Below are 17353 nucleotides of genomic sequence, written 5' to 3' on the forward strand. Positions count from 1 at the left end.
AATTGTAGATGTTTATTCCAGGTCTCTCTGTAGCTCTCCATGGGTGGTTCTTGGCTCTAATTCTTTTCACTCCTTTGCTCACTGGATCCTTGAGTAGTTTAGAAATTTTTCTGTAACAATAAGGTTGTGAAGGTCTTGAGACAGCTCACTAGTTTTACCCATCATGAGAGGTCCCTTAGTAATGAGACAACTTTTTACAGGCCATCAGTTGACCCATCTGATATTATTTGTCACTAAGTGTCAGGGTTCCTGATAGATCTCAGCTGGTGGCAGGACTTTCCATGGCTTTTTGCACCGCTTTCTTCATGTATTCTATACTTTTTCACAATTTTTCATTTCTCATTATTACTCATAACTTAATTTATAAAGATCTCTGGTTTAGTTTCCTTGCCTGAGTAGATTCGATGGGTTGTTACTAGAAATGAGCGAGTAGTATTCGATCGAATACCTCCTCTGTATAGATATCGGTGTAAAAAAAGCGCCAGGGAAGGTGGGAGGGGAATGGAATTTTTACTGGCTTTACCACGTGGTATTCGACCGATTACACCAATAACTATGCAGGGGAGGTATTCCATCAAATACTACTCACTCATCTCTAGTTCTTACCAACATCTAGTGAGAATTTCATATCAATAGCACTTTTAGAAATATATTTACTTAAAAAATTGGTGACGTGTTCAATACTTATTTAACGCGCTGTATAATGTGTGTGTGTGTAAAGGTTTAGAATGGACATGCTAACATGAAAAAAACTGATACCCCAGGTCCCAGCTACTCTCCACTTTCTGGTGTCAAGAGATACCAGGAATTGGAACCAGGATTCTAGTCAATGGGGTTCGCCAGCGTCCATTTGTAACCACTGTTTCAGTGGTCATGCCCTCCATCATTCGAGTACCCGAACGACGGAGAGCCCGGCGCCAATGTGAACCCAACCATAGTCTACATTAGAACTAAGACATCAGGGGATCAGTTAAAGATGAGTGCTATTTCATTAAAGGGGTTGGTTGGGCTTAATTTTTTTTTTATGCTTATCTTATGATCAATAGGGGTCCAAACCCAGACTGATCATCTGTATGGAGCTGCTTCCAGCACCTATCCTGTACACAATACGGAGCTGGAAGCAGAAAGCTCCCGCCATTGTCCAGCGGCCCTCTACCTTCACTGCAGCTCAGCACTCAGTCAGTTGGACCTGCTGTTGATGGAAGTTTTTGCTTCCAGCACCATATTGTTTACAAGAAAGGTGCTGGAAGCAGCTCCGTACAGACGATCAGTCCAGGGGCTTGTCGATTATATATTCATGGCCTATCCTGAGGACAACCCCTCTAAATATATTTATTATTTGCTGAAAACCCCCCATTTATTTTTTTATTATATCTTTACAGTGGCTGGAGCTTTGATTTTCAGATACAGAGATCTAAACCCCCTGCATAAACATAGGGGGTCATTTATCATTTGCACAATTTTTTGTGCCTATTTTTGACATGCACCTTTTTTATGTCTCGCCATTCCTTGTGCGTAGCTTGCTAAAAAGGCATCATAAATCTTGTGCAAAATTTACATACTGGAACTGCTGTCATATTTTTTTTCTTTGTGCCGCCCATACACTGGAGTGAAGTTTCCCCTTTTTTGCGCCATTTTTGAAAAACAGAGGGCACTTTATAAATACATTGTAAAATGTTACTCCAGATAAACTATACCCACTTTCCATGACAAAGAAGTGAAGTCACCAGCCTTTTGTAAAAAGCCTGCAAAATAGGTGCAAACATGATCTATCTTACACACATGGTATAAAGAAGGGCAGAATTAGAAGATAATAGGCACAAGAAGATTCAGAAACGAGCCCCATTGAGTGTAATAATAAACTTCTAGCTGCCTGCTGCCACTACTACTGCATATGGTATAATAAATGGGTTATCCCATAATCACAATTTATCACCTATCCACATATCACCTAAACAGACAACTGTCTGATAGCAAGGAGTCCTACCGCTGAGACCCCACTGATCAGGAGAATGGGGGTCTCATGTCCCCTTTTTTGGCTGGAGCAATGACTGTGCATACATGTTGCCACTCCATTGAGTCTCTGTGATGCCCATTCACTTATCTTCATTAGACCCATATGCTTTGATAATTGGCGACTCGTCCTCTGATTCAATGGACTTTTATTCTGCTACTCAGTGACATCTATTAAACTTGTGACTGTGGGACAACACCTTTAAACTGAATTAAAAGGGGTTGTCCAGGGAGTTTAAATTCACTTTATGATAGACTCGGGGATTCCGGCATCGTCCCGACCCCTGGATCATGTGATCGGAAGCATTGCTCTGACTTCTGGGTCACTCTGCCTCCCCCTGCCATAGAACAGGGGAGAGGGTGGAGTGATGGGGAGGTAGAATGTCCTAGGGGTTGGAGCGCTGCATCTGATCATGTGATCTGGAGACGGGATGTGGCCAGAACTCTCCAGTCCATCATCAAGAGTCCGTCGGAACAGGAAAGTGAATTTACTCTCCCCGGACAATCCCTTTAAAAAAAAACAAAAACATATGCAGTGGGTTCCTAAGCTCCCTCTAGTGGTGGATTCAGATAGACAGAATTTTATCTTTTCACTATGTAGGGATTTTCAGCTCTGTACGAGAAAAATAAAGCAAATACAGAAGCACAGTGTAAAAAGGTGGATATTCCCTTTAATCTTTTACTATTATTCAGAAAATATCTTTTTCCCATAGTCAAGGTTTCTGATAAGTTTGAGTTCAATGAGAATTTCGGCATAGTTCAGTTTAACCTTGCTAAGTGTTGCTGATCCTCTCCTTGGAATAACAGGAGATATCGACATTAAGACATCTAGTTACACGAATCTGCTCTCTTCAAAGAGTTTCGCTAAGGCTTTATTGATCTGAACTTGGCGCAATTCTCTATGCAGAGATCAGAAATCCTTCCCGTTCTCACTGAACCTACCACCATCACTAATAATGTCCGGCTTGTCCTACATAAAACTGGAAGAAAAACTGAGAAAAACAATCCAAAATAAATATACCCCCTGAGAAACCATGTTTGCATAGAAATCAGCTTTGTGCTACCTCTAATATGAACATTATTGGTACTACTCCCAAATATCCCTGCACACAGTCAGGGGCTAGTAAACACAACTTATGGCTTTTTCAGCATTTGCACACCTCTGGGGGTTGGGTGCTAGCTTTGTTTGGTAAAATGAGGCAGTTCAATTCCGGTGTGAAGGTGAATCTCTCCGGGGGCCTCCAGGGCAAATGTGGGGTGAGCCGCCTCTGTAAACTTGTGTCTGAAGGTGAAGAGCAAGTGCCCCTTCTGGACATTGTAGAAAGATAGTCTGCCCTTCCTGTAGTCTAGAAGAATCCCCACCCGGACTGGAGGCTCCGTTAAATGAACTTCACTCCATATTTCATTGTGGAGGAATCTGTAAGAAAAGCTGGAAAAGGAAATGTATGTAACTATGTATGTATACGAGATGGTTTCCTTATATGTATGTATAGTTATAGATAGAACTGGATACAATACAAAGCAGTGTCTGGTAGGAGGTAGTGTATGTACTAGCCAGTACCCATTGTACCAAACACTTGGGTCATCCACAAAATAGTTATATGATATCGTATATGGACTTTACCATTATGTATATATAGGTATATAGAGAACAAGGGCTATGCTGGATGATATCAGGGCTGTTTTAATAGATAAGTGGGCCCAGTTCATATTATTCCTAAGTGGGCCCCCAACCAGGGGTGAACCTGCCCCTTTCGTCGCCCGAGGCGAACTACAAAAAGCCCCCCCGGAGGAGGGGGTGGAGCGGAGCGCCAAGGGGGCAGGGCAAAGTGAAGGGGGCGGGGCTTAGTGGCGTTCGCGGGCAGAGAGCAGGGGAGGCTGCTGGAGCAGCGCTGCTTCAGCGGCCTCCCCAATCCACTGCTCGGTGCTAAGCCAGTCCAGGACAGCTTGTTCTGGACTGGCTTAGGTAATCAAAAATGCCGCCCTCCCTGGGGCCCTGGCATAGCACCGCCTGAAGCGGTCTCTTCAGGTTGCCTCATGGGAGGTGCGGCACTGCCCCCAACACACACAATTTAAAAGGGTTGTGCCATTATGGACAATGAACAACTATCCCCTATAGACATAACAATGGATATATGTCAGGGTAGGTGATCATGAGGGCAGGGGACTGAAAAAAAACTAAAAAAAATGTTATACTTACTATAAAATATTATATTCACCTAGCCTCCCTCCCATGGACTTACCTGCAGGCTCTAGCTATAATGCTGTCTGTGTCTCGGCACACAAAGACAGTCTCCGCCAAAGACTGATAGCTCCGTGCTCCACCATTGTATTCAACTCTGTGTCTTATAGACACAGATAGAGTTGAAATCGCTACCTGGCCCCCAGAAAAGTGGCACAGCACCTGAAATCCAGGACTACCCCACTCGGTTTGGGTTGACTGAGGGGGGAACTACTACTATAAGGCCTAGTGAAGATGCCCTATAGTTAAATTGGCCCTTAGATATGTCATGTGATATCACAGGGGCAGCCTTTGGCTATGACTGTATTTATCAAACCTATTTTAATATATGCTGTAGGTTAATGTTCATCTCTTGTATATATACAGTAAATGTATGTGTTCATCCAAACTGGCATAATGTACCTGCAAACTGTTAAAGGGGATCCCCATCAATGACACGTATCCACTATCCACTTGTGGCCCTTTCTTGTCATCACGGAGATCCTTGTGTTCAAATCCCCATCTATCACAAGAGGGGCTGCAGGTTCCCTCCGGTGCCCCATGTGAATAGGACAGTGGTTTGCATATTGGGTCACTCACTGCTCTATACACTTCTATAGGATAGCTGGAGCTTGCTGCACCAGGAGCTGTATACCACTGCTCTATTCACATGGGTGCTTGATGGCACTTGTAGACCCACGTTCTTCTGGTTCCCAGTAGTCAGACCACCTGTGATCAGATGCTTCTCTCCTATCCATAAGGAATGCATTGGGTATACTACAATTTTGCATAGTCCATTTTTTGCCCATACATTTTGGTCCACAATACGACTACACATATTAGCAGATAAATGTGTTGTATGACAAATGTGCAATGTATCGCAATATCTAGTGTTATTACCTTGTGCTGGAGCTGGAGCACTGCATACACCATGATGTACTGTCCTGTGAGGTGGCAGATTCTTCTGGAGAAGGATGAAACGTTGCACCAACGCTGTAAGAACTGCACTCCGCCACCATCATCTCCCAGTAGTGCTGTCCTTTAGCCGGCAGAAGCTCTCCGAGAACTAAAGGGATCCTTCAAGAGATGAAGAAAAGATATTTTGGGTTCAGCCATCTCCGCATGGTGAATGTAGCAGAGTATCACACGGGGCTTAGATATAAAAATATACTTATCATACAGGGTGCCAATACCACTTTAGTACTATTGGGTCTAGGGCGGTGATGGCAAAGAATGCTGACTAGGGTTGAGCGATCGTGTTCGGAAAAGATCAGATTCTGATCGGCGATCGAGAAAATTTCGCAATCGGAATTTCGAACACGATCTTTTAAGGTGGGATCGAGATCGGTGATTATTTCCCACAATGCTTTGCTACTGGCCAAGCATTGTGGGAAAAGCTAACAATGTTAGCCTTCACACTGAGTATACACTCCGTTCTGAGCGGAGTGTATATTTAGTATGAAGGCTCTGCTGCGGTTCCATAGGAATGAATGGAAGCAGCCGGCACACAGCCTTAACCCCCTGCGCGCCAGCTGCGACCATTCATTCTAATGGGAGACTAGCTAACATCTCTAGTAGCTACTTACCTACAGAGATGACTGGTCCGGTGCCCGTTGTTCTCGTTCTTCTTCGCCTCGCTGCCCTCGCCTCCCAGGTTAGTGTTAATGGGCTAGGAAGAAGGCAGGGCTTGTGACTTAGGAGAGTGTGGGCGGGTACAGGGCTGGGAGATGTGACGTCTCCCCTCCCAGTACTCGCTCACAGTCTCCTAACCTGCCCACACTCTCCTAACCTGGGAGGCAGAGGGCAGCAAGGCGAAGAAGAACGAGAACACGGCACCGGACTAGCCATCTCTGTAGGTAAGTGGACACCAGGGGGGACTAAGTAGCCAGAGGATTAAAAAAAAATCCTCTGGCTACTTAGTGATTCACTACACAGCGTGGATTCTAACAATTAAAGCATTCAATTGTTAGATTCCATGCTGTATAGTGAATAGGATTGTTTTTAAAATCCGATCTCTGATTAGTAAAAAAAATCCCATTGACTTGCATTGGGATCGGAATTGGGATCGAGATCGGGTTCGAATGAAAAATGATCAGAAATCAGATTTCAAAATCGATCCTGAAAAGTCAGGATCGGCTCAGCCCTAATGCTGACACAAAGTATGCCCCATTCTATGTTCCAGATATAGAGATTAGGGGAGTGATACCTGGTGCTGGGCACGTCTGTGCAAAGACTGTATACTATATATCTCCAACAGCTCTGGTATGGGTTGGTAGGACAAGAACACATGAGTAATGGAGACCAAATATTAAAAACTTTGGACAGAGATCCATCAATCATTTTGATGAAACCTTCACAGATAAACTATGAGTGCCAAGTCACTCAGAAAACAGTCGTATCAAATCTCTAGGTATATACATATGAAGAGAGCCCGATTTGATTTTGTATTGCCCTTCAAAGTATGCTTCTCCACTAAATTGCCCCTCCAACAAAATATGTGAAATATGGTAATGTCATCAATAATTGTCACTGATATGCCAAACCTTCCCGCCTCTGACGTTACACATACCCTCTTGAGCTGCCATGGGTTGCACTGTAATGTCTTTTGCTAACTAACGCTCATATTTCCATTCTGAAACAAAAAATCTGGCAAAGTATCCCAGGAGCCACCAGTTAGAATCCTACATCAGACAAGAATGGGACTACTTTCTTCTCCCAAAACTCCCGAATTGTTCTCCTCACTTGTGAGATGTTTACAGAATGGGTTAATAATACAATCATGACCTTGGATCAAGTAATAATACTAAAATACCAAGAAATAATGTATTCAGCATATGAAATCTGTAAGTAGATACCGACCCCACAATCTCACTGTGCTCTGCAATACTAATGACAGTCCCATCTGGTGACAAGTCTACGGCAGGGTGAGCTGTATCTCTCAGCAAGTGAAACCTGGTACCTGCAAAAATAAAAGACAGAAAGTTTTTAATCAGTTTTTATTCTATTTTTTTTTTAATGTAGATTGTGAGCCCTATCAGTACGCGCGTATCACATTGAAAGCAATAGGGAAAAAAGCAGCCCATTCATTTCTATGGGGAGTGCACGTATGCCGGCTCCCATAGAAAGCAATGGGATCTGTTTTAGCGCCACTGATTCGGAACGTGTTACACGTTCAGAATCAGCGAGCGTATACTCCGTGTGAAGGGGCCCTTAGACTAAATGTACTATCGCCGTGATCTTACGGATCCGGAGAATAACGCTAACATAGCATTTTTACCCCACAGTGGAAGCCATAAAAACAAAACCAAAGATTTACTTTATAAATGAGTGATATGATTCCCAGTGCAGAAGTTCTTACCTTTGGTAGATATTAGAGCTGCTTCACTTTGTTCACTTGACCCAAAGTTATTGGTGGCTTTTACATAGAAAAAGTAGTTCTCCCCTGCTTGTAGGGACACCCTCAGATATTGGTCTTTGATTCCAGCAACAGACCTGAAAGGAACATGTCATGAAAATAAAAAAAATGCACTTATAGGGCGTATTCAAATGCAGCAGAGTTTTTGCAAAAATTTCTGTCACTGTCCTGTACATTTCAATTTGACTTGAAATAATCTGCGGTGACCAGATTGGGGGCAGTGGGGGTGGGTAACACTGTAGTTGGAATTGCGGGGTGCAGATAGCACAGATGTGTCATGGTCTCTGGGCACAAGGGCACAGCGCTGGTGATATCTGACGTTACCACCACTGGTACCAGTGATGAGGAGACTGCACAAATATTGGTGTTGATTGTTCCCCTGGGGCGTTTCCCCTATACTGTGCTGACTGGTGGTGTTCGGGGCGCCCTGATGGTGTCGGTGCAGAGTCAGACACAGAAACAGTTGTAAAATTGAAACAGAGATGAACTTTTACTGAAAACTCTTCCATGGGTGTGGAGGTGCAGATGCTTAAACAGTTTCTTCAGTACAATAACAGGGTGCAGCTGGTGACACAGCAAAGTCCTGGAGTGCAGGGTAGACTTGATAAAAAAAAAAGTGTTCCTAGCCCTTTAAATGTTAATGTTACAGCCCTGAGTCTGGGTTCCTATTTGGCTCATAGGGGGATGCCCACCGCCATACTAGCACACAATATTGTATGTGTGAGACTCACTAGGTGGCGCTATGTGGTGAGACTCAGGATCCCCTGCTATGTCACACAGGATACATAATGTAATACAATTATACCAGAGATCACCCTCAGCCCAGCCACAGCCAGCTCTGGTGAGCCACAAATCCATGGTTCAAGCCCATTCAGGCACAAAGAATGGATTTTCAGTTGCAGAAATTGTTGCAAGAAATCCACCATGAGTGCACATACAAGTTTAAAAAACCCCAAAACCCAGCAGAATTATAGCCCCCTATAGTAGACGCACTATAGCATTTACCTGAGCCCTTCTCCCTCTGAGGAGTACTGCTTACACCACTCCAGGGTAAAGGAGTCTGTGGACTCTAGATGTGCCGTGCTCCATCTGATGACCGCGGTGTCCCAGCAGACTGTACACTCCTCCGCTTTAATGACTGGGGTGGAAGGAGCTGGACAGGAGATAAGTAGGAAACAAAGAACATCAACGTGACAATAATCAGACTCATTCGCATTGTGGTACGTTTATAACACATTTTGGTGCATGGCTTCAATATAACATACTCCACCAAATTTGGCCTAAAATTCTGGCCCAAAGTAAACCAACTAAAAGTTGGTAAAAAATTAGGCCATATTTACATGATGCATTTTATGGGTGTGTGATGTACATTTTACAGATGCGATGCGATATATACCAATCAGTAACAAAAAACAAACAGGCCTCCATTTCTTTTTCATGGATCCATAACCCATGAAAAAAATGGATGTTTGGAATAATACATTGAATAAATGGATTCATGTTTCATCCATGAAAAATGCAGTTGGCGTGCATACCTAAATAGTGAATGTGTGAACAAGGCCTTAGACTAGACAATACTTAGTCGCACCAGATTTAACCGTCAGCAGCAACCACTGTGATAAATCTGGCACTTTTTCAGATTGTCTATTCTAAGTTTACACTATGAGAGTGTCTAGCTAGAAAATGTGGCCCAATGGATTCAGTGATACGGTGCTACATAATGCTGACCTATTTAACCCTGACCAACCTCTCTTAGCATATGTGCTGTATATTGTGTGATACAAAGTATGTTGTGCCTTGGTCCTGCACTGCAATGTCCTGATAATCCTACTAATATTATAAAAGTTTGTGTGTTTGGATGTTTGTTCCTCAATCACGCCTGAACGGATTTGCCTCAAATTTCACAATACATACCTTGGGTACTGAATTGAAACATAGGCTACTTAATATAGCCGTAGACCACCAGAGTTCACGGCCGGTAACAGAGATTTTCACTTCGGACTTCGCTCAAGGACCTTAGATCAAGTCATCACAGGCCCTTGAGCCGCGCTCCCCGTTTGGCTGGCGCGACTGTGCGGGTGGAGCGATCGGCCGGCCAGCAAGCGAAATAACATGGCGGCTCTCACCGCTCCAGAGTGTACTGAACAAGTGGCTGTACTGTTGAGCTGCGAGAAGAGGTTTGGCGGTGCCAGGTGTGTGCACGCCGGGGGACAGACGTGATCCGCCGTGGCAGGGCTCACCTGCGCCACTGTCAGGAACCTCGCTTTGGCTGGCTCTGCAGCTGTGGCCTACACAGTCTGCCACACACTCCAGCATGTAGCGACCATGCAGTATCTGTCTGCAGTTGCACACACTGTCGCGGCCCAAGCTTTGGTAAGCACGGCGCATCATTCATCTGCGGGACAGTGGTTCTCACAGCAGGGGAGTTTGTGGGGGGAGGGGGTGTTCCTGGAGGTGCTGTCTGTGGAAGGGGGGTAGGGATCTGGGTTTGGGAAGGGGGGATTTCTTGGGGGGAAGGGGGGTTAAGGGTGGCAGCCAGGTGGGGGCCGCGGGAGAGTCAGGGGGGTGCAGCAGGAGAGAGGGGCTGGGGAGGGAGAGCCGGGGTGCAGCAGGAGAGGAAGAGGGCCTGCGAGGTTGGGGGTGCCACGGGGGTGCTGCAGTGGGAGGGAGCCCGACCCATGCAAGACAGAGGGTGGACGGGGGCGCCATGGCAGGCAGGGACGTTAGCCCGGGGATCGAAGGGGTCAGGTGCACGGGGGGGAAGCCAGAGGAAGTCAGTAGCTAGAGAGACCGTGGTGCCAAGCGGGCAGATGCTAGTCTATATATGTGTATTATATGACAACTGTTTTTCACTGCAGAATAAGGTTCTGCCAGATCAATAAATTCCTTGTAATTTTGACTGTGATATATACCTTGTATATATCTTGACTGTGATACCTTGTAAAAGACTGTGATATATACCAGTGTGAATGGTGAAGGGGGCCTATGGATATGTTTAGGGTATGTACAGGTATCTATCTTTGTACATTCTGAAAGTTGACACTACATATTGCAGTGTAAAATCAGTATTGGGTTGAGCCCTCAAATTGCAAAAAACTGCTTTTTCTGGTGCAGGTTTGGGGGGGGGGGGAATCAGAAGGAATGAGAAATATAAAGTAAACACCTTTCCATAAAGTTTGGCCTCAGACTCGAGCCAAACTCTCACTTGCCAGTAGACATCAGTAGTGTGGTGTGCGGGTGATTGCAATTTCATCTAAAAAAGGTTGCACACATTTTCGCAGATCCATGTGCTGAGGATGACTTATAGATATGTACGGGCCAATACTGTGTGCGTCCAAATGTATATGGAGACATCCAGCAGGGGCGGAACTAAAGTCTTGTGGGCCCCGATGTATTCTTTTGTCCGGAGCCCCCTCATCCCTACAGCGAATTCTTGATAGTGATGGTTACGGATGCAAAAGAGGGTAATCTGTGGGTCTCCTTGGTTTATGGGCCAGATGGAAGATGCAATCTCAATACTGATGCCAGTGCTTAAGGCCCCCTAAGGCTCCTGGGCCCCGATGTAACTGCACCCTCTGCACCCCTCAAGTTGCTCCCCTGACACCCAGGCTTTTTCTCTCGTACTCTATGAGAGAACATTGCATGCTCCAGCATATGCTGCATTGCTACTAGGAGCAGATATAACATTAGAAACAAGGAGGTATCATAATAGAAGATGAATACTATGTCTGCCGCCCTGTCAGGGTAGATGCTGCGGGGAATGTTCATTCGTAGCCAAGTAGATGTGCTAAGCCCTGACACCACAACCATAGGATCCGATAAACAACAGTATCAGATGTGCTGGGCACGTCAACAACAAGGAACATTTGTCACTTATGTGTTGCTATAAAGTAGAATAAAGTCAAACAGGATGAAATGTCACAGAATCTGATCTAGCCCATTGTAGGGGAACTTATGGGGACCTTACTCTTTATCCTGGAACAGATGTTGGCATAGAGTTAAAGGGGGTTTCCATATACAAGAGGTTGTTCTCCAGATACAATTGTGTTCACGTCAGATTATCACATTGCTGGATTATGTCTCAAGGCGACAGTAACAAACAAATCTGAGGATGTGAAGTTATGTCTAGACAACGGGGTCTCCGATATATTATGTGACATGAACAACAAATAGACACATCCTTATTCGTATCCTTTTTTGGAGTGGGGTTCACCATCATTGTTCGCCTTGTTTCTGTAGGACTTTTTATTGTTAGAAAAGTTAACAAGCATGGCAGAAGCAAGCGTCCATCTTGTTACGTACTTTACAGTGAATGGATACGGAAGTAGATGGAGAGGGCGCCATCTGCATCAGTCACTCTGTTGGTGTTGTTCCACCAACAGTCCGTTGCTTGGATCCTAAGATAGATGTCCCCATGCTCAACCTAGAAGATTGTAGAGGCAATGGAGTTGTCTTTAGTTGGATATTGAGGTATTACTGTGTCGGAGCCTGGGCAGCCATCTTTTCACCTCTTGGATAAGAGCTAATTTGCAAACCCTGTTCTAAGACAGCGCTGTCTGTCCTATAAGATTCCTACACAAGTGTTCTCCACCTACTGTAGATTTATTATTAAATGTGAGTGCCCCTTTAACATAGTGACATGGCGGCTCAGTGGTAAGGTCTGTTGCCTTGTAGCACTGGGGTCCTGGGTTTAAATCTGACCAAAGGCATTTTTTTTTTTGCTTGGGTTTCCTCCTATATGCCAAAAATATTCTGATAGGTAACGACAACGGACCATTGTGGGTCATCACTTCCAGGACTCGTCATCCAAAGACTGGTCACACAAAATATTAATCAGATTTAGATTTCTCTCTCCTTATTTTTGACAAAAATAAACCATTTACCCTTCTATTTTTTAAGGCATTCTTACTTTATAGTTTATATTCCACCCTTGCCAAAATAATTTCTTAATATTTCAAGACTTCCTCCATGAAACACAAGAAAGCTCTTCCCTAATCCAGTATCCTTTATTGTCTCTGAGCAAATAGATCGTGTCCACAAGATTTCTACCAAAACACTTGGTTTCCCATCACAGAACGACACATGAAACGGGCAACACTTAAACCCTGAACGTCTAACCGCAACGTCTCAAAGGTGATTTTCAAGTGTTTAATAACTGGAGATGTCCAGAACTATGCCAGAAATGTGGGGTGCTAAGATGTTGTTCTAAAAGAGGACACATGAAGGACAACCAAGAAGTCATCTAAGAAATTCAATCTCTGATAAAGACAAGAATGAGAAACCGCAGCTACACAACCATCAGAATATCCGTACTCAAGCATCAGGACAATAAGGGGCGAATTAATAGGTTGAGTCTTTTAACTTCTTAAGGTCCCATTATAAAAGCTATAACCTTTTTATTTTAATGTTGACATATGGGTTATATGTAATTTTTAAAATATTTTTTTATTGCTTTTCTTGGAGGCAATGTGACCAAAAAACAGCAATTTTGTTGGTCTTTTATTTTATTTTTTACATTGCACGATAAGTCATGTTCTATTTATATAATATTTCTGGTTATGGACAAATGTCAAATATTGCTATTATTTTTGCTATTTTTCTATTACAAAAAACATTGGGAAATATTGAGCTATTTATGTTTTTTTTTTAATATTTTTATTTAATTCTTTTTTGTTAATTGTTACTTTTTAATCTGTACGATTGCAAGTATAGTACATGGCAATATGTCTGTATTGCAATGTATTATATTTCACCAAGTTGAAACCTAATGCAAATCTATTAGACTCTGCATCTGGCAGCATCTTATAGGCTTACTTATGAAGGTGACTTGGAAGCTTTCAGTAGGTTCTCCTGTCACCATGACAAGGCATTGGCACCCTTTGATCGCATTGCAGGGATGCGGATAAAGGGAAGGACAAACACAAAGAGTCACCATTATTTTTGATGGTGAAATCTAAGGGTTAAACAAACATGAATGGTGTTTTTACCATTTGCAGCACTTAGAGCAGGATATCCGCTGTGTATTACAAGGGGCCGATTCTCCAGGAGCTGAGCTGGCCCCATCTTCATGACATCCTATTACATCAGTCCTCAACAATAGGCACCTGCACCCACATATTACTACCGAAGACATACATTCAACGTCTATACATTTGCCATATAGTTCCATAGTGTCACAAAGGTCCATAAAATGTTTTACCTTTCCCAAAACACCTGTACACCTCTTGGTAAAGTGAGTAGTCCTGTAGTCATAGGATATACTAAGATAGAGTGTAGGCCAAAATACCCTGTGCTTGGCATATAGTCTCACTCAGCACCTCACTAGAATAGCACTACGGTCACATAACCACCCACACTTTGCTATTCGAGCCCTTCTGCCTTGAATTACTCACAGTATATTCACCTTAAGCTGTTTGTAAGTTGTACTAAGACTTAAGCGATAGACCATGGAAATATACGGTACTGTGCAAAAGGTTTCGGCAGGTGTGGAAACATTCTGCAAAGTAAGAATGCTTTCAGAAATAGAAGGGTTAATAGTTTATTTTTATCTATTAACTAAGTTATGTGTATGAGCAAAAGAGAAATCAAAATCCCATCAATGTGGCGTGACCTTTGCCCTTTGCCTTCCATCAATTCTTCTAGATACACTTATAGACAATTTGTGAAGGAACTTGGCAGGGAAGTTGTTTCCATCTTCTTAGAGAACTAAGCCCAAGTGAATGTAGGCTTGCTCCAATCCTTCTGTCTCGTCATGTAATCCCAGACAGACTGGATGATGGTGAGATCAGGGCTCTGTGGGGGCCGGATCATCACTTCCAGGACTCCTCCTCCAAAGGGCAAAGGTCACACCAAATATTGATGGGATTAGATTTCTCTTTTCTTTAATCAATTCATTTTGTTATTTGACAACAATAAACTATTAACATTTCTATTATTGAGAGTATGTTTTGCTTCACAGCATTTTTGTACACTTACCTAAAACTTATAGGTCACAGAACAGTTATATAGTCTGTATCTTCCTACTAGACTTCCCCATTATCACACATATCACTGCTGGTCTGAGGGAAATTATATCCTCTACCTATGCGGACTTCTCACCTCTACATATGGGTAGCAGACGATCATAATTTAAAGGTAATATATCACCAGAATATATCTATATATTCTCTGCATTGTGTCCTCTATATGCCTATACAGGGGTGAACCTTCCTTTTTCGCCGCCCCCCCCCCCCCAGAGGAGGGGGTGGAGCGGAGGGGGCGTGGTGGAGCAGAGGGTGTGTGGCAGAGCAAAGGGGACGTGGCGGAGCGGCGTTAGCAGGCAGAGAGCGGGCAGGGAGAGGACCTGCTATCTGCCTGAGCGTGAGGGGAGGCCATTGGAGCAGCGCTGCTCCAGCGGCCTCCCCAATCCACCGCTCGGTGCTAAGCCAGTCCAGGACAGCTTGTCCTGGACTGGCTTAGGTAAGCAAAAATGCCGCCCTCCCTGGGGCCCTGGCTTAGCGCTGCCTGAAGCGGTCGTTTCAGGTCGCCTCATGGGAGGTGCGGCGTTGTGCCTATATCATGCCCTTTAGGCTGTGCACTAGGCATAAACTATACATCAGTTGTCAGAATGTTTCTTTAATATAACCTATCATAAACTCTATCTGTATTATCCATACTCATACTTTATATTTACCATGTTAATAATGCAAACAATGGGTAACCTATGGTCACTGCATCTAATATAAAACTAGCTATAACAAAAAAATCTGCAAAATTGCTAAAATGTATGACAAGTGTTTTCCCCACAGAGCTGCCTGGTATCTCACCCCCTTGAGCAATGCTTGTCAGTGTTAATCGGATAAGTGTCGCACATACCAGTCTTGAATATTGACTTGTCGCTGGGTAGGCTGCAACCGATGTAATTTACAGCCATAACCCAGACACTGTAACATTTATCTGGCTCAAGGTCCTCCAAGATGCAGAAACTTTCCTTCACTGTGACCCTGTATTCCTCCAGCAGACCTAAAGTAATAAGATGATACAAGAGGCAGCGATAAATCACATTGCTATTAATACAGAATCACATCACAAGTCAATGGATTGCATTTCACGAGATTCCAAGTAAACAGTACATATAGAGACTATAGGTGGCCAGAAGGTTTGTGTTTTTCCCGATATGCTGAGATGGGCCAGAATTCTGGAAGGAGAATTATACAATGCCAATGAATTCTACAGATCTGGTCATATAATGGAAGTCAATTATTATTTGCACTATTTTTCGGCATGTGCTTTTTTATGCCTTAGCATTCCATGTGCTGAATTTACTTAAAAGGCGCAACTGTGGCAGAAATTTTGCTCAGAATTTCCCTTGCGGAAAGAATGATTCCATTGCTCTCCGATATTTCAGGTTTCTTTTATGCTTCAGACGCCACCTTTTTTGCTTTTTTTTTTTTTATTTTTTAAAGGTATATTTCATAAATGTAACACTAACCTTCCTAGACAAAAAAAGTAAAGTGACAGGCCTGGCGTGAAAGCTTTTAAAGTAGGCTCAAACACATGATAAATCGTGCACACAGAGAATAAAACTTAAGGCTACGGCCTCATGTGAAGTGTTTTTTGTGGCAGAATTTTTTGAGCCAAAGCCAGGAGTTGATTGATCGGAAAGTAGAAGTGTAAGACCTTCCTATATATTTCCTACTATAGCCTCTGCCCGCAACTTCGTCTGCGGGCTGTTGGCGTCGATGATCCGCCTATATTCAGCAAATTGCTGCCATCGATGGTTTGCCTGCTCCGGCATTTAGGCAGCTCTCAAGTTGTCCTGCTGCTGAATTTGTTCCTCACACCATGCCTGTCATTGTTCTGGCATCTCAGCAGCTCGCTGGGACACCATACAATGAGCGTGTTGTTGGTGTTGATGATTCATCTGCTCCGGTGTTTCAACAGCTGTCAAGCTGTCCTGCTGCTGAACTTGTTCCTCGCGCTGTGCCCGTGATTGTTGTGGTATCTTAGCAGTTCACTGGGACGCCATATAATGAGTGTGTTGTTGCCTTTGATGATCTGCATGCGCCGTAATTTTGGGAGCTCTCAAGCTGGACTGCTGCTGAACTCGTTCCTCGCACTGTGCCTGTGATTGTTCCAGTATCTCAGCAGCTTGCTGGGACGCCATATAATGAGTGTGTTGTCGCAGTCGATGATCCCCCTTAGCTGCGCTTGAGGAGAGCTCTGTGACTTCTGGCTTCCTTCATAGCTGTCGTTGTTTGTTACAAATGAGATTTTCTTTTTCCAGGCCTGTTGAAATTTGGCAAACTGCCTATTTGGATTGAAGGTGTTTGGCCATGTCAGTTTGTCTGCAGTGCCTGGAGCAGATCAGATAATATGCAAATGCATGAACACTGATGGTTAGCTGAGTGTTTACACAGAGAGATAACAGACCTGGCTTTCTCAGAAGCTGAGATAAGAGCAGTGTAATATAGTATGTGAACAAAAATTCATAACAGTTGCGTAGCCATGTTATTTATGTTTTAATCCAGGTTACAAACTATCTATGTGAAAATTTCATTCAAATCCATTCAAATCCATTCAGCCGTTTTTGCGTAATTGACACACAAACATTCAAACACAAAAACTTTCACATTTATAATATTAGTAGGATTCCTTTTCTAACCATTCTTGGCTTTGGCTCAAACAATGCTGCAAAATCTGCAAAAAAAACCAAAAACAACAAC

General features: G+C 43.6%; 1 protein-coding gene across 1 annotated transcript in view; it reads right to left on the minus strand.

The window, feature by feature from the left end:
* Positions 1 to 2657: 2657 nt before the first annotated feature.
* CMYA5 (cardiomyopathy associated 5) overlaps positions 2658 to 17353 on the minus strand; it is a 41181-nt gene continuing 26485 nt past the window's right edge. The window contains exons 9-14 of the mRNA XM_075270049.1: positions 15504 to 15650; positions 8655 to 8802; positions 7593 to 7726; positions 7094 to 7193; positions 5135 to 5311; positions 2658 to 3442 (exon numbers count right to left, since the gene is read on the minus strand). Coding sequence (XP_075126150.1) covers positions 3190 to 3442; positions 5135 to 5311; positions 7094 to 7193; positions 7593 to 7726; positions 8655 to 8802; positions 15504 to 15650 — 959 coding nt within the window. The 3' untranslated portion in view covers positions 2658 to 3189. The remainder of the gene's footprint in view (positions 3443 to 5134; positions 5312 to 7093; positions 7194 to 7592; positions 7727 to 8654; positions 8803 to 15503; positions 15651 to 17353) is intronic.

The sequence above is a fragment of the Leptodactylus fuscus genome, chromosome 1 (genome assembly GCF_031893055.1).
Source record: "Leptodactylus fuscus isolate aLepFus1 chromosome 1, aLepFus1.hap2, whole genome shotgun sequence".
Lineage (NCBI taxonomy): Eukaryota > Metazoa > Chordata > Amphibia > Anura > Leptodactylidae > Leptodactylus > Leptodactylus fuscus.